Source organism: Microtus oregoni, unplaced genomic scaffold, assembly GCF_018167655.1.
Source record: "Microtus oregoni isolate MIOR12 unplaced genomic scaffold, Mior012 000044F_ref0000062, whole genome shotgun sequence".
NCBI classification, from domain to species: domain Eukaryota; kingdom Metazoa; phylum Chordata; class Mammalia; order Rodentia; family Cricetidae; genus Microtus; species Microtus oregoni.
The window spans coordinates 10289545-10313755 of NW_024543218.1; the positions used below are offsets into that span (position 1 = coordinate 10289545).

At 42.5% G+C, this 24211-nt stretch overlaps 1 protein-coding gene across 1 annotated transcript in view; it reads left to right on the forward strand.

Annotated features, from left to right (window-relative positions):
• The first annotated feature begins 6518 nt into the window (after positions 1-6518).
• LOC121434725 (phosphatidylcholine translocator ABCB4) overlaps positions 6519-24211 on the forward strand; it is a 53077-nt gene continuing 35384 nt past the window's right edge. The window contains exons 1-8 of the mRNA XM_041633646.1: positions 6519-6613; positions 8937-8991; positions 11780-11930; positions 16742-16799; positions 17650-17841; positions 19181-19352; positions 20821-20945; positions 23233-23404. Of these exons, the coding sequence (XP_041489580.1) occupies positions 6534-6613; positions 8937-8991; positions 11780-11930; positions 16742-16799; positions 17650-17841; positions 19181-19352; positions 20821-20945; positions 23233-23404 (1005 nt within the window). The 5' untranslated portion in view covers positions 6519-6533. The remainder of the gene's footprint in view (positions 6614-8936; positions 8992-11779; positions 11931-16741; positions 16800-17649; positions 17842-19180; positions 19353-20820; positions 20946-23232; positions 23405-24211) is intronic.

The window sequence follows — 24211 nt, forward strand, 5'->3', positions numbered from 1 at the left end:
CCTTTTAAAGGGACAGGCTACTGTCTGCCATGCACACAGGCCTGATGCAGGGGTGATGAAGTCTGTCAGGTCCTCCAGGGACGGGGCCAGGTTTGCCTGGATGCTAACAACGGCAGGCTACACACAGGGGCGTGATCAGCTGAGTGAGCACAGATGTAGCATGAGGGCCCATGTCTTTATCATGGCTCCTGTTATTTATTAATCAGTGCAATAAGAAGCGCCATGATTCAGTAGGATACGAAGGCAGATGAGAACAACGGGTCCGAGGAAAGAGACGGCAGGAAATAACCTCCGAGGAAAGCAATAGTATGGATGAACTGGAGAGACACCTGTGTTTGCTGGGATGCGATAGTGTGGATGAACTAGAGAGACACCTGTGTTTGCTGGGATGTGATAGTGTGGATGAACTAGAGAGACACCTGTGTTTGCTGGGATGTGATAGTGTGGATGAACTGGAGAGACACCTGTGTTTGCTGGGATGCGATAGTGTGGATGAACTGGAGAGACACCTGTGTTTGCTGGGATGCGATAGTGTGGATGAACTGGAGAGACACCTGTGTTTGCTGGGATGCGATAGTGTGGATGAACTGGAGAGACACCTGTGTTTGCTGGGATGCGATAGTGTGGATGAACTGGAGAGACACCTGTGTTTGCTGGGATACATCAAGGAATGACACAGAAAAAAAAATATCATTGTGAGTCTTGTTACGAGAACCCACCAGAGTCTGTTAATAGATTTTGAGGGTTTATTAAGGTATAAAGTGTGGATAAATACTTACTGATACAGCATAAGGGAAGTGCCCCTGCTGGTCTGAACACCCACTGTGTCTGGCTGTACCCCCAAAAGCCATAACCCTAACATAAAACTATATACAATAAGAACAGCTATTAAGTATTGTGCAGAAGAAAGAACTGGTAATAACATTAGCAAAACTGAAACTACAACCATCAAGAACAACATCAAACAAGAAACACATTCTAGATGTCCAGACCATAGGTAATTGGCAAATTACAGAGATTATTCAAATAGCTGTCCTATCCTGAAGAGTCTAAGTCTTGTTCCTAATATGCCCTAGCTAAGATATGAGAGGACTGTAATTGTAACTATCTAGTCTTCAACCCCATCAAAGACCCGAGAAGGAAAGTGATATTACCTGAGTAAGTAGGAAGTAGAAGCAAGCGAATTCCATAAGATGCAAGAAATAACAGATACAGCTGTCTTCACTGTAGAAAACTTAAACATAACTAATTTCAAAATGAGCCACAGAGTTGACAATAACTGGAAAATGCAAGCATATTAAGAATACAGTATATTACAAACCATGCTGCTATGAATATAGTAGAGCCAACCACAGTGTGCGTGTCTATACTATTCATTTCTTGACTGGTTTTTTTTTATTGTCCCTTTGAGAAGCCCGTATGCATGTATACAATTAAATATGTTCACATCTACTCCCATTTCCCCCTCCACCTTCCTCCATACACCCCCAAGCACTCTCCCAGCTCCAGGTCTAATAATATATCCCACTAAGTCCAGTTAATGTTCTCCATACGTGCATGAATCTGAGACCATCCCCTGACATGTGAAACCTACTAGTGACCACAACTTCAAAAACAATGGTCATCTCCCAGCCCGACAACCATCCACTTCAGTAGCAGCTCAGAAAGGGGTGGGGCCTGAGGTCATCTGCTCCTTCTAAATTGGAAATTTGGGATGGCTAGGTTTTGTCTACATCTTGTGCAGGCAACTCATAGCTGTGATTGTGATGGCCACGCCCCGTCCACAAGACAGCGTTTCACAGCCCTCCTCCCCATCTTTTGGCTCTAACATTCTTTCTGCCTCCTCTTCTGTGATAGCCTTGAGCCTTGTGGGGTGCAGTGTTAATATAGATAGCCTATTTAACAGTCAGTTTCTTATGTCAGCACTTCGACTAAATATGCATCAATTCATTGACAGCTATTCATTGCAAAAATAAGCTTCTCTGACCGAGGTAGTGAGCAGCCAAGGTTTATGAGTATAAGCATAAATCTTCAGAAGGCAATTTAACAGCTTGACTCCCATTTAGGAAAAAGTAATATTGAGTTCTACCCTACCCTAGAATCTATGATCTCCCCAGCCAAGGGTTTTTGAGCAGAATAAATGGGCTCAGCCATGAAATTCCCTCCTGTAGAACAAACAGGTCTCAAATCCTACCAGAAAGCAGTTCCCCGAAACTGCTGTGCCATTACTGCACCAGTGGGCAATCCTTCCCATTGAGTCTGTACTGTAGCATGCAGTGTTCAGGGCTAGCTAAGACCAGCTGTGTCTTTTCTCTCCTCACAGTCTGCATAGCCCCTTTGGATGCTGTGAAAACTGCCAGCAGGGAGGGAGTGATTTCTCTATTTCCTGAAAAGTGTGTGGTGCCTTCAGTAACAGGGTCTTACAATATAGTTACGGTGGATGACCAAGGACAATCAAGGATGAAAGTTATATTGTTTTAGAGACCTCTGCAATCTCCCTGACTAGTAACTCTTAGGGAGGTATCCCTTGCTTATTCTGTAATTTTCATCTAATAACCCGTTTTCTAGCAGTGGCGTTATCAACCCATGCAGGGTGATACTGCTTGAGCACGTTTTAAAAGCTGTAATTGAAACCACTAAACTAATGAGTTTCTATAAGACTACTTTATAGACCCTTGGTTTTGGTTAGCAATTCACTCTATGGTTTCTGTGTGGCTTCTCATGCTCCCTTCCTTTGAGGTAATCCTCACCTTTTCCCCCCAACGCCCATCACCTTCCTTGCTCAAGTATTTTGGCTCCCAGTATTCCACTTCCCTTACTATGACCCCAAAGATCCCTTTTTACACTCACAATTAAGCTCGTGGTTAAAAACACAAAACCAACAATCTGAAGCTAGAATCTATGTGTGAGAAAGAATGTGTCATATTTATCTTTCTGGGTTTTAAGTTACCTTAGTATAATTTTTTCTAGTTCTATCCGTTTACCTATTCCCTTGGGTATATGTACCGTGGTTTTCTTATCCGTTCATCTCCAGATGAACATTATCCTAGCTGGCTTCTTGTCAGCTTGACACAAACTAGAGTCATCTGGGAAAGAGAACTCTCAAGTGAGAAATGTTTGCCTGCAGACAAGTCTGTAGGGCGTTTATTCGATTACTGATTGATGGGGAGGGCCCAATCCATTGTATGTGGTGTCACCCCTGAGCAGGTGGTCCTGGGGTGTGTAAGAAATGGAGGGAGGGTGAGGGAGTGGGAACTGGGATTGGTATGTAATATGGGAAAAGATAGTGTTTTTTTAAATAAATTAATTTTTTAAAAAAAGTCAGACTAAAGAAGCCGTGAGCAAGCCAGTAAGCAGCTCTCCTCCATGGCCTGCATCAGTTCCTTCCTCAAGCCCCTTGGGTAATGCTCTACAAGTCATAAGATGCAATCAGCCCTTTTCTCCCCAGGTCGCTTTCGGTCATGATGCTTTATCACAGCAAGAGAAACCTAACTAAATCAGATATTGTGCTTGCTTCCATTTCCCAGCTGTTGTGAATAAAGCAGCAATGACCATGGCTGTGCCAAGGTCTCAGAACTAGGATGTAAAGTCTGCTGTGCATACATGCAGAAGTGGTGTAGCAGCCTCATGTGGAAGTTCTATTCCTTCTCATTCAAGAAACCGCTAGACTGATTTCCAAAGTGACTGCACTCATCCACACTCTCAAGAGTGTTGAGCTATTTCCTTATGACGGTTTCCTTCTCATAACTACTACACCCATGTAATTGTTACATTACTTTATGTAAGCATGTAGAAATTTTATCATTGCTAGATTCTTATGGGAAGTATCCTATGAATCTGTAGTGTTTTAGATGTTTTCAAACAAATTCCCATTTAATTTAAATAAGTATGTAGTGGGGGGCCACTTGTTGGTTCCCGGCTGCCCAGAGTTCAGACCCGAAATAATCACACAGAGACTTTATTATTTAAATCACTGCTTGGCCCATTAGCTCTAGCTTCTTATTGGCTAACTCTTACAAATTAATTTAACCCATTTCTATTAATCTGTGTATCACCACGTGGCTGTGGCTTACCAGGTAAAGTTCCGGCATCTGGCAGGGCTCCATGGCTTCTCTCTGACCCCTTCTTTTTTCTCCCAGCATTCGGCCTAGCTTTCCCCGCCTAAGTAAGTTCTACCTTGAGATAGGCCAAGCCAGTACCTTTATTAACCAAAGGTTTACAAAGTACACAGAGGGGAATCCCACATCAATAGTATATCTCAAATAATCTCTAAATTTTTTCTATAATTGAGCCACTGGGATTTTGAATGGTTCAGATTTTCATTTTTGGCAGATATGTAAGCATAGCTATAGGATATATCTACTCATTCCCTGTAGATATTCTGTGACCCACCTGCTAACGTCTGTCTTCACGCAGAGAACAGAGTAACTCGTACAAGGACAACCTATGGGTTGACTCAGATAGACAGACAGACAGACAGAGCAATGCACCTCATTCCCCCTCATGTCCAGATTTGGTTTATTTATGTTTTAATTCAGACTCCTTTTGTTCCTTCAAACATTCTGTTTTACTCTAACTTTCTTACATTGGAGATTGACAAGTGTATATTATCCCTTAGATCCTACTGAATTTTGTAATGTCCCCCAATTACCCAAAATTCCCCCTTGTCTGAATTTAACAATTCTAATTGCTTTAGCCTCAGAATATCTTAAAATGATAATTTGAACACCTGCTAGGCCTGCGAAGGGCAGAACCCCCATCAAGGAGACCTCATGGTTGGGGTAGGCTGGGAATTGAGCCCCAACATGTGTCTACATTCATGTCCATCATAGTTGCAATCAACTCCCCACATGCGACTTGAGCCATTTTCCTTGTGAAGAGGCAGGCAGAGATACACAGCACACTCAAGTGTGAGCATCTGGACTGCCTGCTCCTCCTCTACCCTACCTTTGTCTGTCTCTTCTGCACTTTTAACCAAACTAGCAGCTGCCGTTTATTAAGTGGCCCTGTGTGAGGGACATTGTATACACGTTGTCTTCAGTCTTACTAACACCCCTATTTTAATGGATTTTGAGACTTGGCAGATAAGCCACCCAGACAGCAGTAAAGGGCAGAGTGGAGATTCCTGCAGGTTCTGTGTGACAGCGCCTACACTCTGCACTCCTTTAAGGTTGTCTGGAGATCTGGGAAAGCAGTGAGACGCTAGTGTGCTAATAACCACACAGGAGACCAAAGCTCAGTGGATGAACGAGCTACTGGACGAGGAGAAAAGCAAGCCCCTTATTTAACAGGTTCTATGTTTTATAAACAAAATAGGTACTTTGACAATAACCTAGTAGGCGAGACAGACCCTTAAGAAACTGAAGCCTAGAGAAAGAAGCATTGTCCGCAAGCCACAGTAAGTTATGAAGCTCTTGAGTGTGAAACTCACTTGCTTGAAGCATGGAAAGTGGCGATGTTTTGTCAACTGATTTAGCGCCTTCATTTTGGGTAGAGGGGAGAAAGTAAGGAGAACTCACAGGGAAACCATCTCCACATAGGCACTAAGAATAGAGGCAACTTAGCATTGAGGGAAGTCTGTGATAAGAGCCGAGAGCCAGGGCAACAGCAGACAATAGGCTTGGCTTGGGTGCCAGTCCTATAGATATAGCGTTAGGGGGCATTTAGCTGCTCTGAGCACCGATTTCTTCACGTGTGAAAACAAAAACTAAAAGAATGTGCTTCTAATCGTGGAACCATTCAAAATCCTTTTCATCACTCAAGTTCTGGGTCGCGACGTGCCCCTCCCCTGTGGGGGACACCAGCAGTGTCCCTCTTCTTCAACAGGCGTCTGGTGATGATTCTGGGCCGGACCTTCATAATCGTCAGCATCCGGAATGTTGTTTGGGTTTGGTGCCATGGACTAAAGCTGAGGTTGCAGAAGTGACGGCCTTGCTGCTCTCCCTGGGTCTGGTTGCTGAGCCCGAAGACACTGCCTCCCTAAAGTGTTCTAAAAGAAAAGTCAGCTCTGGGAAAGAGTGACAGTCACTTTTTAGGGGCCGGCGGCCTGCCAGGCAAGCATATCGGTGGGCTTATCGGGGCTGCAGCTTGTGCTGAGCTGTGGGTGGCTGGCAGCTCGCCCGGGTGGGCGGCAGCGCGCGCCCCTGGCGGCGAGGGCGACGCGTTGGTGGCGCTGGGGCCTGCAGAGGCAGCGGGCTTGCGGGGACTCTCCTGCGGGCCCGGGCCCTCGCCCCCGCTGCAGCGGGAGGCGGGCGTCGCTGGCTCCGGACGCGTGTGGGAGGCGGGGACGAGCCACGACGAGCAAAGTCCAGGTCTGCACGGCACCCCGCTGCGGCAGACACGCGCGCGAAGGCCAGGTGAAGGGAGGCCGCGCCGGGTGACCCGGGGTGGCGGGAGGGCGGCTGCAGCGGGACCAGCCCGGGAAGGGCTCCCATCCGTGCGCTCCGCTCTGAGCCTTTGGCCCGAGGTCCCCTCTCCCCGGGGCTGGGCTGGGTGCACTTGGACCTGAGGCTGTGGTTTCTCTCCAGGCTGAGATGGATCTTGAGGCAGCAAGGAACGGAACAGCGCGGCACCCCGGGACAGTGGAGGGCGACTTTGAACTAGGCAGCATCAGGTATACAGGGCCACAAAGCCACAGGCTTTGCCTTTATACCTGAGTCCTGGAAAGAAGTTGAGAAAATCGGTTGATGCCTCATACCTTTGGGAAGAAATTTTAAGTGGTCTTGAATGTTGTCCGGTCTCCGTTTGGAATGGGTTGTCTTCAAAAGAACTCCCCTCCTTGGGGCACGGGTGATTCGATGATGTTGTATCGTTGTATTTTTATAAAGTAAACATTTGAAGATAACTCTCTTTAACCATCATCTGGCTACAGCTAGTTGAGCCTCAGACACCTGCTGTTGATGTCTTTGCTTCTTGAACTAGGGTAGTGAAGCAGGACCCCCGCTCTCATTTCTCTTCTATATCCCAGGTCTTCCCCTACTCCCGTGTGTAGACTGTGTTCCCCATGTTCCCTCTCTGGGGGTGGCGTGTGTGTGTGTGTGTGTGTGTGTGTGTGTGTGTGTGTGATGAAGAGCAACCTCATTCTTCCCTAACTTCTGCTTCCAAATCAGTTTTTGTCCAAGTGCAAGAAGGGAAACCGCAATGCTTCCTCTGCGATGAGCCTTTCTTCCTCCCTCTCTGTTCGGTCCTCCTCCAGCCCACAATGCAGCACGCATACAGCCTTTTGTGAGGCAGAAGAGCCCGGTCAAGTGTGTGTGCGTTTCCGCTTTCATTGTGGGAATAGTGAATCATTTTCGCCCTTAGCTTCAAACAGTTTATGAGGCTATTCCAGTCTCTGAGTTCAAGCTAGGCCACCCGGAACTAAGTGATATGTGTCATGGGGTTGTCAGCTAGAGGGACAAATTTATCAGGTTCTGTAGTTGGTCTTCCAGCTGCGAGGCATCTGATTAGCCAACTGAAAGTATGCCTATCTGATGCTCAAACCGAAGTGTTACTCCCCTCTGTTAATGTGTTTGGACAGTGACATTGACCTGTTGTTCATTCTCAGAATCGTGGCATTCATTCACAGAAAATTTAGGTTTGTCCATATAGAGTTACAAAATCCTACGGGTGGTGTTACTTCTAATAGAAAAAAAATGTGGTTTTCTTGTCTGACAACTTAGCTTGGGGATGACTGTGAATCTATTAATAGCTGGCATTTTCATGAAGAAGGCTATTTATGTGTTACACTTGCCGAGCACACTGACTAGTAAAAGAAGGGGCAGCTCCTGCAAACGGGGCAGTAACCCTGGCGACGGAGCAGGGAAGTTCTCGGGAGAAGTTCACAGCCTGGGGTGGAAAGAGGGAAACAGCTCAAACTGAAATACAGAAGTTAAGAATAGCTTGATATTATAAGATGGTAAGATTAAATATGAGACTGAATCTTAGTCATACCAAGGATTATACACTCAAGGGAAGCTAAGCCCACTTTCTGCTGTGTAGGGCAAATTGTATATGTGCTTCTTTCAAAGATGGTGCGCACATAGTCTGTGGCACATTCTTTCATACATATAGGTGCCAAGTATGAAGAAAAATGAATGAAGTCAGGAGAACACAGCAGAAGTACTCGTCAGTTTTAAGTAGGGTGGTTACGGTAGGTCTTATTTTGAAGCAATTATTGCAAAGAGAGTGGAAGGATATGAGCAGAGGGAGTCGTGGGTATTTGGGGAGCATCTTCCTGACAGCAATACTTTAGAGCAAAAAGACCCTGCGATTGGGGCTGTGATTGTTGTACCCAGAAAACAGAGCTAGGTACAACAAGCAGAGAAGCTAGGCTGCCTCTCTGAGCAGCCTAAGTAAGGCAGGGAGTGGGAGTTGTATTCACCAGGACTCACAGAACCGGTGGACTCAGTGACCAGTAGGAAGGTTTGGATTTCACTGAGAAAAAGTGCAGCAATTGTTCTTTCCTGACTAGAGAAGTAGCTCGGGTTTTAAATGATTATGTTGGCTACAGGTTGCCAAAACCCTGGACCAAACATAAACAGAAGTGAAGTGGGGAGGTTACACAGGATGCCAGCCTAACAGGAGAGACGTGTTTGGATCTTAGATGCATCTTGAATGCAGAAAAACAGTATTTCCTGAAACTACTTCCATCACTCAGAAGAGTTCTCTCCCTATAGGTCAATTTGTACTTTAGGAACAGAATGATTTAAATGGTTTGGTAAGCATTATTAAGATGTTCATCTTCTCTCTTTTTTTATTATTTATCCACGTCCTTGTGGTACCTTGGACAGTTACTTGACGGCTGCCTTGCTGCCGTTATTTGTGCAGCTGGATACTCCTGGCAATGGTAGCCTTTTTGTATTTAAAAATGTTCTGATTCAAAACCATAGCTACTAATATTATGTTCAACTGGTTGTTAATAACAGTTTTAAATTCGAACGATTATATTTTTACAGCAACCAAGGCAGAAATAAAAAGAAGAAAGTGAACTTAATTGGACCATTGACACTGGTAAGCTGTGAAATACTAAATGGGAATAATCCTGCCTTTCCTTCAGGTTTAGGAGCTTGAGTCAATAGCCAGCGAGCGAGTCCTTTAAGTCTGTCTGTCTTGTGCAGCCCTCGACTGTTCCTGCTGCACCCGTGCTATAAGGCTGGCTTATTGTAAACAGTGGCCTCGAATCACAAGACAGATGAAGACAAGGGGGCAAGCTGGCTGTGCGCTCACTGCTACATAGGTAGACAGAACAAAATGAAACGTTTTTGAAACACTCTGGAAGCTCATTGACTTCACAAAACATCTTGCTCCATAAAAAAAAAAAAAAAAAAAAACCTGTCTATACCTCCCAGCCAAAAAAAAAAAATTAGTTAAATTTATCATAATGATTATGGATTCTGGTTCTGCTTCAGGCTATTTCTAGTATTTTCTCAGGGTACAAGGTAAGGCAACATGTGTTTGGAAGAAATTGAATCTGTTTTCATTTGTAATGTGTCTCAGAGAGTTAGGGCAGAAAAGTGTTTACCTGCCTTGGGTAAATGTGATATGTTCCAAACAGACAGTCTTTGACAGAGAGAGAGAGAGAGAGAGAGAGAGAGAGAGAGAGAGAGAGAGGATTAAGTGCGTGCCAGTTGAAGCCAAGTTAGAAAGCAAATGGATGAGAAGCATGAAAACATCCTCCTGCCACTCAGCGGCCCCTACTCCGCTCACACTCTTCCCCCACTACGCTGTGTCTTTGTTTTAAACGTTTCACTGTGAGTACACTTTTATTTACGTTTTATCGTGTGTGTGCTTATGCCATATTGACTTGTAATGGACAATGGCCCAAGATCCCACTGCAGTATTTGCCTGATGTGTGTCTAGTGCAGCTGTCTCTGCCACAGCACATGTGTGGAAGTCAAGAGACAGTTTTGGGGAACAGGTTCTCTTCTCCCAAGCCTGTTGGTTTCAGGGATCAAACTCATGCTGCCAGTCTTGATGGAGAAGTACTTTTACCCACTTAGCCGTCTCACCAGCCTAGAAAAAAAGAATTTTATTTAGTGCCATGGGGAATACAGTGTGAAACATTTTAATTTCAGTTTAGAACATGTTTCCTATAGAAAAAAGAAACATACCTGATGCAAAGCAGAGCGATGGACATTTCGTTTGCCTTTACTAATTTTAGTTTAAACTGAATTTAAGTTTAATCATTATCCTGTGTCTGAGTAGACATTTTGGAAGGAAAAACCAGAACAAAACTGGTATAGTAGAATTAAAAATGCCTTGTTTTGTTGAAAAAGACCAATCTAGATTTGCTTAGGAAAGCTGTTTAACTTTAAATTTGACCTTAGAAATTTAAATTTGATTCAACTAACATGAAAGGCATTAAAACCCTCTTCAGTGGCATACAATGTGCACTAAAAAGCACCACAGGCTGTCTGACTGTGTGCCCAGAAAGGAGGCTGGAAGATGCTCATGATTAACCCCTTCACTTAGACCACTAACAGCAGACCTTGAGGACACAGGTCCTTTCGTAGTAGTCAGGATCCTGTTTACATTTCCTCCAGATGTTTGTCACTGCCCATGCTTTATTCTAAACTCTTTCTGGTTCTCAACCTTCATTTCCGTTAGTTCTCTCGCTTGCCCTGTGTGTTTGAGGGTGGAATCTGCCCCTGCTGCCCTTGGCCTCAGATGAACACTGAAACTCTTTGAGAACTGTTTGCACACGTGCTCAGTCTCCACTGTGTGTTCCCAAACTCAGCACCACTCAATATTGACCAGTGTGACTCAGCCTCCACCCTCAAAGATGCTGCTTCACCACACTGAATCACTGTGTACTTTTCAGATAACTGTTCCTCGTCTCCAAACGGAGATCTGGGGGAAATGGACAGAGTATAAAGTTTTAAAAGGAGAGGAATAATACAAGAGACTGAGAGCAAGCTAAAATGGAAATGTTCCAATAAGGCTGTAGTTTAGAAGACAGAGGAGAAAGAACAAAAAAATTCGTAGAAGAGTCAATCAAACATATTTTGCAAAAGGTGTAAATTGGAGAAGATTAAAAAGGCAGAGTTGCAGTTGTCCAAAGTGGTATTTAATCAGTGATTAGGAACTGCATACTTCACTGTGATAATTGGTACCCACCCTGCTGCCCAAAGGTAACACCAAATCCCAAAGTTCCAGTGGTCTCTCCTCCCTGTAATGTGACCTCCAGGAGTGCTGCTGTGCTCTGTGTAGTTGTGAGTCACCTTTCTTTGCAAACCTGCAATCCTGACTTGCTCCATGGTCCCTGTTCTTTTCCAGTTGTTTCTCTCTCATCTTTCAAGACTCTTCATGAGCTAGACTCCCCTAAAACCCACAGACAGATACTCCATAACCTTTCAATGAGCCGTTCATTCCTGAACTACCTTTACAGGCCAATTTTACCCTTTCAAAGGGTTCTGGCCTCAAACTGAGAAGGTCTGTTTGTTCCTATTTTCAATTCTGCTGAAATCATATTCTATGCCTCCACTATTGTGAACTTAATGTCTGTCCTCAACTCACCTTATTTCACTACACACAACCTCTGAGAGATTAAATAATATTTCTCAATGAATCCAACTCTTTATTCCCTTGATTATATTGTAATAATTCACCCAAGTTAAACATTAATTAAGTTGAAATAGATTGATTTCCTTACATGTACATAAATCATGAAACTAATATGATAATTATCTGGATTTTGATAAGCACATTTGCACCTGCGATAATAGAAAGAACTCGAAATAAAAATTCCCAAAGCATAAATTATTAAATGGAATCTTATTTTGTTTCTTTTTTTTTTCAGTTCCGATACTCTGACTGGCAGGATAAATTGTTTATGCTCCTGGGCACCGTCATGGCCATAGCTCACGGATCAGGTCTTCCCCTCATGATGATAGTCTTTGGAGAAATGACAGATAAGTTTGTAGATAATGCTGGGAACTTGGCCTTGCCAGGTAATTGTTGCTCTACCCCTCCCTTTTTAAAAAATAAATTGTATTATTTAACTGGGTGAAAGGTAGCAGAAACTGATCTTGATCTGCGTCATCTGTTTATTTATTGATGTAGACATCTAGGTGACCCTAAACACCACAAAGGGAGTTGTGAAACTTTCGTAAAAGTGCTTGAGCACTCATTCAAATCTCAAAAAGCACATTGTGATGTCAGGAAACTCTGACGCTAAATAAAGAGGGCCTATAGTATCGCTCTGCAGTGTCTGTCCTCGGGTGATGTCAGACAGGTTTGAAACATATCCCAGCAATTCTTAAATACAGTAACTTTTGTAGGTTTTTTTTTGAGTTTTGTCTTTTTCTCTCTTGCCATTCTCATTTTTAAAATATCTATCTTCTATGTTTGTTTGTTTGTTTGAACTAATGAGATTAACTAGAATTGAATGAGGCACTTTACTAAATAGCAATGACCTCAGCATAAATCCAAAGGAATGACGTCACATGGGCCCACGTCACCTTAAAGAGGGTCCCAGCCACACCACTAGGGTAAGGAGCTTAATCTAGAACTCGTTCCATGGTTTATCCTAAGCCCAAAAGGCTTGTTCTTCTGAGAGACAATGGAGGTCTAGGAGGAGAAAAACAAAGGGAAGTTTATTGGTACCTAGATGATAGAATAAAATAATAGTAAAGGAAAGCCAGTCTTCATAGCAAATGTAACTGAGTAGAATATACACTATCATTTAGATGTCATTATATATACATTTTCAGTCCCACTGATTGAGAACTACATATTTAGTTGCCATTAAAAAACATAAGTCCAATGATTTAGAGAAAATGTGATTGCTTGATTAATATGGAAGATATGTTTACGTTAACACTGGTAAATACTAGTGCTTTTCAGAAAGCCAGTGGAAGCGTCCAGACTCTATTTGTGTTAGGACAGAATTCCAACCCAGGTCTTCCTACCATCCCAGCTATAATCATAACCTTGTGTATTTCTTCCAGTATAAATAATTATGCTTTCTCTATGAGGAAAAAAACTATTTCAAATCAGTTTAGGTTTCTGATGCTAAACCAGTGACCCAAAACCTTAACGTAAACATTGTAAAGATAAGTTGAAAGGGACAAGATAGCTTTAAAGGCCACGAAGATGGCTCAGCGGGGAAAAGCACTGGCTGCTCTCCTACGGACCCAGGTTTAAATCCCAAAGCTCACATGGCAGTTGCCAGAGGCCTCCAAAGGCACTGCAAACTTGTGATGCATAGACATATACATGCAGGCAAAACACCTGTATATATAACATAAAATATATCTTTATAAAAAAAATCGAACTTGATGCGGTGGTGCACGCCTTTAACCCTGGCACTCAGGAGGCAGAGGCAGGTGGATCTCTGTGAGTTCGAGGCCAGCCTGGTCTACATAATGAGTTCTAGGATAGCTAGTGATAGTAGAGAGACCCTGTCAGAAAGAAAGAGTGAGAGAGAGAGAGAGAGAAAGTAACAGTATTTAAGGAAATGTAAGAGATAGGAATTTCCTATTTATTCCCTTTTATTTCTTTATCTGTTACAATTACATATTAACTACATCAGTTACATGTTAATTACACACACACTCACACACACACACGCACACACACATGCACACAGACAAATGTACCAGGGTGATACCCATAATGGAACATATCAACCAAAAATTGTCTTCTATTTAGGGTTTAAAAAATCAGATTAATGTGGGCAATACATACGATGGAATGTTGCAGCCTTTAAAGGGGGATTTTGATGCATGACGCAGCATTAATGTACTTTGAGGATACTATACTAAGTTAAATTAGCGGAGGAATGATGAATATTGTATGCACTCTTCACGTATATGGATTACCTAGAATAGTAAAATTCATAGAAACATGAAGTCGTCCCCCAGGGACTGTGGGAGCAGGATTTGGAGAGCTACTGTTTAACCAGCATAGGATCTTAGACAGTGCAGAAAACTGGTTGGACAAAAATATGGGAATATTTAGCACCTTTAAGCTTAAAATTGTCAAAATGGTAAATTTTATTCTATGTGTTTTTATTACAACGACCTTTATTTTAAATAACCAGCTTTAAACAATACAACTGACTTACCATGAATGAATTTACCCCTGGACCAAGTATCATAATCTTGCTTATGTTTTTTCTACAATAATTCAACGACTCGCTTATTTGGAGCAGGCTCCTTTGTTTTCCGTGTAGCTAATTATGCAATTCAGTGGCTTTGAAGTTGGCAGGTACTTTGTGCTAAGGTCCAAATTCAAGGTCTCTCTGGGAAATTGAATGAGCCAGAGATTACCGAGTGGTGGACTGAAGAGGGTTAACAATTCCGTTACTGTATCCTCAGATTATAAAGCCTGAGGTTTGGACTCCTGACTCTGAAGTCACATGGTCACAGGTCATATTGCCTGTCATGGAGGATTAGTGGTGGGGGGTTTCCGATAAGTGACGGATTTCTAGTCAGTAATTCATTCTGTAGGTTGTGGAAGCAATAGACTTCATTCTCTTTCCAGAAAAATGAAGTCATGGATGAACTTGCTCCAACTGTAGAGTGCTCATTGTTGTGTTTATTGACGGGGGTTGAGTACTGAAGTCTTAACTAATCACATAGAGGGCTTTTGCTTGTTTTTTTTTTGTGTGTTTTTTAGTATGCTATTTAGAATTTTGTTGGACTCTTGGGGAAGTAGACTTACTGAAAGCCGAGTGAGAACGGAAAGAAGGTTTAGATTCCAAAAGGCTCCAAGAACGGCTAACTGTGGATGAAGCCATTGTCAGCAGAGTGACGTCACTTCATGACAGGGTTGCTGTCTCACAGTGACTCGGTTGTGCGCTGTGAACAGACATTATTCATCCGAAACCTTAAGAACAGAGTCATAGAAAACAGTTCATCTGAGGAGAATTTATTATTGTTTAGGACAATTCTGTGTGGTTATAATCATCTAGAAGATTCTGTGGGGAAGTTGCTGCAGCTTGCACGCTCTTGCATTGCTTCGTGGTAGAGAAGAAAGAATGTGTTTGAGCTCTGACTTATATTAACCGTCCACAGCACCCAAGCTGCCTGAACAAACCCCACCCATTTGTTTTAATGCTGGGAAATTCATGTGATAAAGAAATTCCCGAGCAATCTAGAAAAGAGTGTGTCAGTTCACTTTGAGAGTCCCACATGATAACGCTGACACTTCCTTTATTCCTTAATGCCACTGTTACTATTTTCATCCTTCTTGGCCCGTGACTCTTAGGAAGAAGCGGGTAGGACTGAAATGCTCATAGATTCATCTTTCCTAGAAGGGGAAGGGGAGAGTCCACTTGAGTTACATTGTCCTTGAGGAAAGATTTTAAAGGTTTGATGTACAGATCGGAACAGATAAAAATGTAAGGTTTCACCTAATCTCTAGGTTTAGGGGAAGAAACACCTCGTGATTTCTACAAATACTTCAAATACAAATACAGCTTCAGTCTTTATCTGCCTCTCACTCCAAGCATAGCACTCAGGATGGAGAAGGGCACACACAACTGTGCAGAAGTGAGGTGAGAGGATTCCTCAAAGACTCAGCAGGGTCTGGGACGTGCACTCACGGAGACTGCACTCCGACTGCACTCCTGGTGATCGACCCCGACATAGTTTAGGTTTAAAATAAATTTGAACTTTTTATCTTCCACTGGAGAAAGATAAGAAGGGCACACAGCCACACAACAGCAAGAAAACATGACCCCTGGGTCATTCGCACAGGACAAAAGGATGAAGAAAGAACACTTCCTCTCCTGGGTTGCAGAGGAGGGGAAGCGCCCTGGTACTTTCGCAACAACGCTTCAGGGATACTTTATCCCGCTACTTCGTAAATGCTGTAAATAGACGGTCTGCTTCTTTCTTTGTTCGTGGGTGTGTTTGAAATGGAAATAAGCCATCACCACACAAATCCATCAGCACAGCGCCCTGTGAGAGCAAAGGGCCTACAGATTCCTACTTGCTTGCTGTGTGGCTTTGGACATGTTTATTTCTCTCTGCGTCCATTTCCTTTTCCATAACATGATACTTTTTGAACTATCCTTTACCTCGTAAGGTTGTTATGACAGTTAAACAAATGTTTGTAAAGTATTCAGAGCAAAACCTGGCTTGTAATGAATAGGAATTGTCATTTAAACAGGACAACTCGGAATGTCTTGTTAACATTTTTATCAATCAGTACAGTTCTTTTCAGTTACAGCTACCTAAAACACACATATCCAGTATATCCAGTGCTGTTGTTAGTAAGCAAGACGTATTGTAAGACTGACTGATTACCGCAGATCCAGGGGCTGATTTTTGAGCCGCTCTTTTGGGATTTCCCCTGTCTGTAATGTTCTGCTTTTGTCACTGGGAAGTATGTAGGAAAAAAAAAAGTTTAAAAATAAAAATTGCAAGAGCAAGTCTTTTGAATCTCCAAAAACAGCAGTGTCCACCAAATCTCCAAGTTTCCCTTCTGTCCAGTTCCTTTTGCCTCCTTTGCCTTCAGTATGCTGTGTGACCCTCTGCCTTTGACCAGCTCTTCCACGTGCCTTAGGAAACTGCTGGGCCGCAGGCCCAGGAGTGTATGGGAGGGGTAGAACCAGGAGAGCAGGTCCCCCATCTGTGCCTTAACACGTAGACCTGTGTTTCAGGGAACTGCAAAAGACCTTGGGTGTGAAAAAAATTTTTCTTTGAGAAACTAGGCTGCAGCATCACACAGTTATATTCTTAACAGATTTTTTTAGTCTAGCAATTCCTATTAATAATCTCTTTTTAAAATGTTCTTTTTTGTTTTTATTTAGTAAATTTTTCATTGTCAATGATAAATCCAGGAAGACTTCTGGAAGAAGAAATGACTAGGTAATTTATGTGTATGTATACACTGTGTGTTCCTTTTAAGATTCCTCTAAAAATGGTCTCTTACTGCAGTGTTTTAAGAATATATAAAATACCCGAGTTCTTTCCCGAGCTCCACCTCCGCCAATTGTTTGTGTCCCAGCCCCCAGATTCAAGAAAGTTGCTTGCTTATGACCCTTTACCTGCATGTGGTTCCTAGCAAAAGATATGCTGTTCATAATCGTGGTAATCTTTTAATAAAATTAGTAAAGCACAGTTATCTATAGCTTTTCTTCCCATTTGGTCACTCTGATCCCAGTAGAGCCATGTGTGACCTCCGCTCCCTTCCAGTCTTCCTAACAAATCTCAAAGGCCTGGAGCACAATGTCTGCATATTAATGGCTCTGAGCTATGAACGAGGAATTTCTGCATGCTGAAGCAGGTCTGGAAAGCAAATGGAAAGGAGTTTGTCAAGTCAGATTAGAGACAGACTTGAGATCGTTGAGAAGGAGTTGAGTATTTTAAAAGAAACTGTTAGCCAGTTAGTTACACTTTGTTCCAAACCAATTTGAATTTATTAAATTTCTTATAAAATTCATGTTTGAAAAATAAAGTCTGCAAAATAGGATGATTTGGGGTTTCCTTATGGAAAAACCTCCCACTAAGAACTGTTTTACATGTTTCATATGCTTAGTGCTGTTTGCCACGTGGAAGGGGTAGAGACATTTTCAGAGTAAGTACACAAGCCCAGGCTACAGTTAGGACAAACTGTCACCAATTTAAAGCAGAGCACTGCCACCATTGTTGGAGGGACTCACAGCAGGCATCACTGTGTGGTATTTCAGGCAAAGGTGCCTTCCCCATTGTTTTCCAGATACGCATATTACTACTCAGGACTAGGTGGCGGAGTCCTTATTGCTGCCTACATCCAAGTTTCGTTCTGGACTTTGGCAGCTGGTCGGCAAATAAAGAAGATCAGACAACACTTTTTTCATGCCATCCTCCGACAAGAAATGGGCTGGTTTGACATCCAGGGCACCGCTGAACTCAATACGCGCCTGACAGAGTAAGTGTGTTGTTGGCGCCACATTTCCATGAAGAGATGACGCACTCTGTGGGAACTGCTAAGGGAAGGACGATTTGAAACATTAAATCATGACTTTCCGTGTTAGTTATAAATTGAGTGTATATCTGATAGTCATATAGAAGCCTCTATAGCTTATGTCACATGTCCCATTTATGTTCGGGTTTGTTTCCCCCTCTATTTAGTGAATCTATTTGAAGACTGCGTGTGTGTCGTACACGCATTTCTCTTTCACGGAGCTTGTTACGGGCCTGGCAGGTGCTAGCCCCTAAAGACGGTGGAATGGATGAGCAAGTGGTGGCCTTAACTACAAAGACTTACTTTAGTAACTGTGGGCACGTCACTTGTTTAACGAATACTCGAGGGCCTGTTAAATGCTAAGCGTCCTCCTGGGGACTCGGGACATGAGCAAACAGAGCAAGCTGCTCTGTCTCTTTGGTGTTTTGCTCCAGTAGGGGGAATAAATGATCAGCTTTTCCTCACCGGGCATTCTGGCACATGCACAGGTAAGGTCACGAAGAGAGAGAAGACCAAGGCGTTTAGGGCCTTCGTGCTTCACTCTGAAAGAAACGGCAGCCATGACAACACTGTAAGATTTCCTTTCTTTGGATGGTCACACTACAGTCACACTGACCATGAGAACACAAGCAAGGGGACAGGTCGAATACCTCGTATATGAGATGCTTGTAACTAAGAGTTGGTCCTGATGTGTGGACTTGGGGATTTTGACATGTCTGTATACACTTTACCAATGGAGCACTCTTAAAAGGAAAAATCTGAAATACCTTTTAGCATCAATACAGTGCTCATAAAGTTACAAATGCTGGCTGTGGTTAAGAGGGAAAAGAAGGAAAGAAAGAAAGAAAGAAAGAAAGAAAGAAAGAAAGAAAGGGGAAGGGAAGGAAGGGGAAGGGAAGGGAAGGGAAGGGAAGGAGGGAGAGGAATATACTTTTTTTAATTTTAGAGAAATGATGTTCGACCTAGAACAGGACTTTTCTGTGATTGTGCTTTGACTGTTGTAATACCTTTTCTAATTTCTTCATTTAAACAAATTGACTCTTGGCCACAGTGTTAATGCTTCTGTGATAGGATTAACGGATTTCATAGGATCAGCTTCATAGCCTTAACTTCTTAGAAACATGAACTCATCCTGAGTTTTCTTTGTTAGTGTTTTCATGGGGAAAGAGCCAGGAGGCTGACTCTAAACAAGACTCACAGTAGGATGGGCATGGTGTTCTTGTCTGTGTGTTTATTAAATGTCTACTTCACCTTCTGACTGAAGACCTCCTGACCGTAACCACCTAGGTGTGATCTTTTTTAGTGACATCTCCAGAATCAGTGAAGGAATTGGTGACAAGGTTGGAATGTTCTTTCAAGCAATAGCCACGTTTTTTGCAGGCTTCATAGTGGGGTTCCTCAGAGGATGGAAGCTCACACTGGTGATCATGGCCATCAGCCCCATCCTGGGGCTCTCTACAGCTGTGTGGGCAAAGGTGTGTGAAACCCCAACATTCTTCTGTGTGCTGGCCCACAGAGCGTTGCTTTGTGTATTCAGCGTGTATGTGTATCTACTGCCCATTCAGAGGTGTGCTCAGTGTCGGCAGAAGCCATGTATGTCCTTCACATAGAGCTTTAATATCAATATTAATGTTTAATATGATTCCAAACACTACAGTTCTTACCTTAATCACTATTCTTCATTTCACTGTTACCTCTCTGAGTAAATATTCTCATGTGATGTTTGAAATAACAGGTATGGTTTTATTTTTATTTAAGGAAACACAAATTTAAACATAGTCCTCCAAATGATTGAATGAATAATAGAAGTTTTAAACGGGGCAGGGGTTATGGTCCCCGTGACAATTACATAGCACTCTGTCGATTTTAACTTGTATGCATACACATAAAATCATATTTACTTGAGCTAACATTTTAGAGTAGAGTGAATTTGGTGGCTATTTTCATACACCTTAAGTCTGATGATTCACTTAATTAGTTGTATCTCTTTTGTTTTGATTTTTCTCCTCTGCTATCTTATTTAACCATCCTATTATCTAGTTCTACTATCTAGAATCACCATTAATAGTTTGAAAGTATCATTTTCAACTCACCTTGCAAAAATGAGGATAAGTCCTCATTATTTATTTTTTTTAGTTAGATCCCCAGAACCCAAATTAAAAAAAAAAATTCCTGGGTTTGGTGTTACAAGTTTGTAAGGTCAGCACTGGGGAGGCAGAGACAGGCAGATCCCTGGGGAGGGCCATTGAGCTGGCCCAGCCTAACTAGTGAGTTCCAGGCCTGGGGATGGCCATTGAGCTGGCCTGACTAGTGAGTTCCAGGTCTGGGGATGGCCATTGAGCTGGCCTGACTAGTGAGTTCCAGGCCTGGGGATGGCCATTGAGCTGGCCCAGCCTAACTAGTGAGTTCCAGGCCTGGGGATGGCCATTGAGCTGGCCCAGCCTAACTAGTGAGTTCCAGGCCTGGGGAGGGCCATTGAGACAGCCTAGACTAATCGTGAGCTCTAAGCTAATGAGCTATCTTTAAGAAACATGGATGCTGAGCTTGGAATAAGATACAGTATTTTTGCTATTAATACTCTTTTTATGCACATAAATATATATACACATCTCTCATACACACACAAATTATGACATTAGAAAGGACAAGCATAATTCATCTTTCCAAGGTATAAGGTTTTATTTTATCTAACTTCAGAGTTGACAGAAAAAAAAACATATGAGAGGTGTGGATTTGACAGGATTCTCAAATAAACTGTCCCTGATGATTCGGGTAGCCCGGATCAAGCCTTTATAAGAGGCACGCCAAGACCCGCCTTGAGACCTGCTTTCAGTGATGTAAAGCGTAGGGTCTATGTGGGCAAGTGGGGGATAAAGCACTGTGAAGACTGTCTTTTACCTCTTCTCTCCATGCAAAAGTCGTGACTGTGTCTCTTCTGAACAGATCCTCTCAACGTTCAGTGACAAAGAACTAGCTGCATACGCAAAAGCAGGTGCCGTGGCTGAAGAGGCTCTGGGAGCCATCAGGACCGTGATAGCTTTCGGGGGCCAGAACAAAGAACTAGAAAGGTCAGGAAATTTCTTTGTCTGCTGATTCAAAGAATCCACTTTTCCGTGGTTTCATTCATCCTTTTGTGGTACGTGTTTACCGCTCTCTCTTTCCTGGTAGTCACCTTCCCCATATGGTAGAATCATCTGTCGCCACTGGCTGTGACTTGTCATCCTTCTGTGCTCTACAGACTCTTCTAGAGGCCCGATGATGCCTAGGGGCTTGCTTCCCAGCATAATAGTTTTAACTGCATAAAAGAAAACATGCAGGGTCCCAAAGCCATCAATAAAGTACAGTTACCAAGGTACTGTCTACTTTTCCAATCCCTTAGTGGCAATGAACTGGAATACGGAAGAGAAAAATCTGAGATGTGGATCTCCTGGTCACAACCCAGGATTTTCTGTGGGGCTAGGAGAACCGGACATAGCTCCCCACCCCCCATCTGGCTTTCTGCCTCAATGCCAGAAGCCGTTCTCTGTGGCCATGTGCTGGAGGACACAAGCAATTGCTTAAGAAGCACAACAACACAAACAGAAGCAATTTCATTGAGATAGCATTGATAAAGGGCTCTATATACTTAGTTTGCATATCTTGATGAGTTTGGAGACAAATACATGTCTATATAAATCATTAATGTTCTCATTAAAATAATTTACCCCTATATAGTTGAAATATGACCCCATATAGATATCTTTTTTATGTGAGATTTTTGATACCCACAACTCTTTGAATACAGTGTCTGGAAATTCCCCAAGTTTCCAGTGTTAAATACACGGGTTCTCCAACCCATTCCTCTTCATTTTCTGGTTTTCTGTTCTCCATCCCTCTTCACAGCCAGCGTGTCTCTGGTTCTCTAACCTCTTCCTTTTTTCTCTCTCACTGCTGCTTCCTGTACACAATAGTCCCCACAGACCACACTAACCCTCAGTTGGACCTCAGGATGGCCGTGTAATCACGCTGCTCCGTTACCCAGTGAAGGTAATTACGGCATGCCCACTCTCACTGGAGCATTGCGTCACCCTGGGGCACAGGGCAACCTTGCTGCTGCGTGCACCTGGAGGCTCTGCCGCTCAGCAGGAACCACAGTGTTGGATGTGGTGCCCTGGCTGCCTCCTCGAACACAGCTCTGCTGGATGAGTGCAGCATCCACAGTGGAGGAAAGGACTCTAGAGAACTGGGTGCTTAGAGGCGTTTAGGAAAACCTTTCTGCTTGGCAGCATACATTAAAAAAAATGACTAATGAATTTCCATGCCTCATTTGGTTGAACTAAAAAATATAGTGATGTTGCTGGGGAGTGTTGATAAAAAGAAATCCTCCAGTTTATATGATGTTTTCCCTCAGAGTTTCATTGGAAATCCATTAGGGAGCCAACCCTGGACTTTCTACAGTGATTGAATCTAGCACGGAATTTAATTAATTAATTTAATTAATTTAACCTGATGTAAAAATACTTTGATGTGTTAAACTCATTCATAAGATTTGTAAATACATATGTATACATATATAGCTGCATGTGAAGTTAAAATATTCAGATACTAAAATATCATTCAAAAGTAAGATGATAATAGGATGAAAAATATAAGAAAATATGTTCTAGTATGGTAGGAGCAACAGAAACAAGAATTAGCAAGTTCGCCACCAGCTATACAGCCATTAATATACTAACTCCGCTTTGTAATTATCCGCCAGCCTCGTGATTATCTTCCTAAGTAGGCATTAGTTGGTAGAGTTCTTGCCTCCATTTCTCAGTCAATGAAACTAAAGTCAAAAAAAAAAAAATGGAGAAAGACACCTGACCTTACACCTGACTTGGCAATGAAGGCAGCTTGATTTATAAAAATCCCTTACCCAGAAGAGCAATCTAGCGAAAATGTTCTTTTCTATAGAGAGGGAAGTAGAAAGGTTAAGAATGTAACCATTAAAGAGTCTAGAGTAGCCATCTGGGGTTATGTTGTTTATTTTAATCCTACCTTAATCCTGATGGGTGATGCTGGCCATGAAGATAATAATAAGATTGTTTCTACTCCAGGAGTGCGACTTCAATTCCGGGGCAGCCATGGGAACACTAGTTGGCATGGGAGAGTTCAGCATAGATGAAGCAGGCCGGTGAGGAGCAGGCTAGGTCTGTTCTAGTGAGCCCTGAGACTGAATGGGGCCACTTCTCAGGATGCTGGGGCTCCCAAGAGTTTATTACCTTTTTTTAAAAAAAAAAAAAAAAAAAACTCCTTGCTGAAAAAGAGGTGATTATGGTTCAGGTTGTAAATTGTTTTTCTCATCATAACATTCCCCTCTTCATTTTCTGGCAGATATCAGAAACATTTAGAAAATGCCAAAAAAATTGGAATAAAAAAGGCTATCTCAGCGAACATATCCATGGGCATCGCCTTCTTGTTAATATATGCATCCTACGCACTGGCCTTCTGGTATGGGTCCACTCTGGTCATCTCAAAAGAGTATACTATTGGAAATGCAGTGACCGTAAGTAATACCTCCGATGTTTACGAGCAATCTGTGCTCATTTTACCCCCACCTTCTCTTTCTTGTTTAAAGATTTGATTTTAGTGTTATTTTAAAGTGTGTGTGTGTGTGCGCGCGCGTGTGTGTGTGTGATGAGTGCAAGTACCTTCTAGAGGTGTAGGATTCCCCTGGACCGGGAGTTAAAGAAGGTTGTGATGAGTCACCTGCTATAGGTATGATGAACCAAACCTGGTCCCTGCAGGAGCAGGATGTATTCTTAACCCTAAGCCATCTCTCCAGCCCCTGCCTATTCTTTTTCCATCTTCCTTCTTTTGGAAGAATAGGTTGCGATTGTTTGTTTTATCTTTGCTGTCGTGTGGGTAGAGCTGACCTTCTGAAACATACAAGTCCTAGTGATGAATGGGGACAAGTTAATAACATACTGGGGAAATACATATGCATGCAAAGGGAAATGAAGAGGGAAAGAATTTATGAATGGAATAGCATGTATTGGAAATACCCTTATTCTCCTGTTGAGTTTAACTTGAGGATATAATATACATCTATTATCATAGATAGGTCATTGTATAAAATAGAATTCAATTCACAACACAGTAAGTACCAGCTTCTTAAAATATAAAAGAAAATTTGTTAGTTCACTTGTCTATGTGAAAATGCCCTCATGACACGGTTATGAAAATAACATATTCTAATTATTCTAAAGATTAAAATAAACACTTTTAAAGTTTTAATTACTTACAGTCTAACAATTCATGTAGACTTGATGGTGAATTTTGGTATGTATTTTTCAGATATATACGCTTTCTC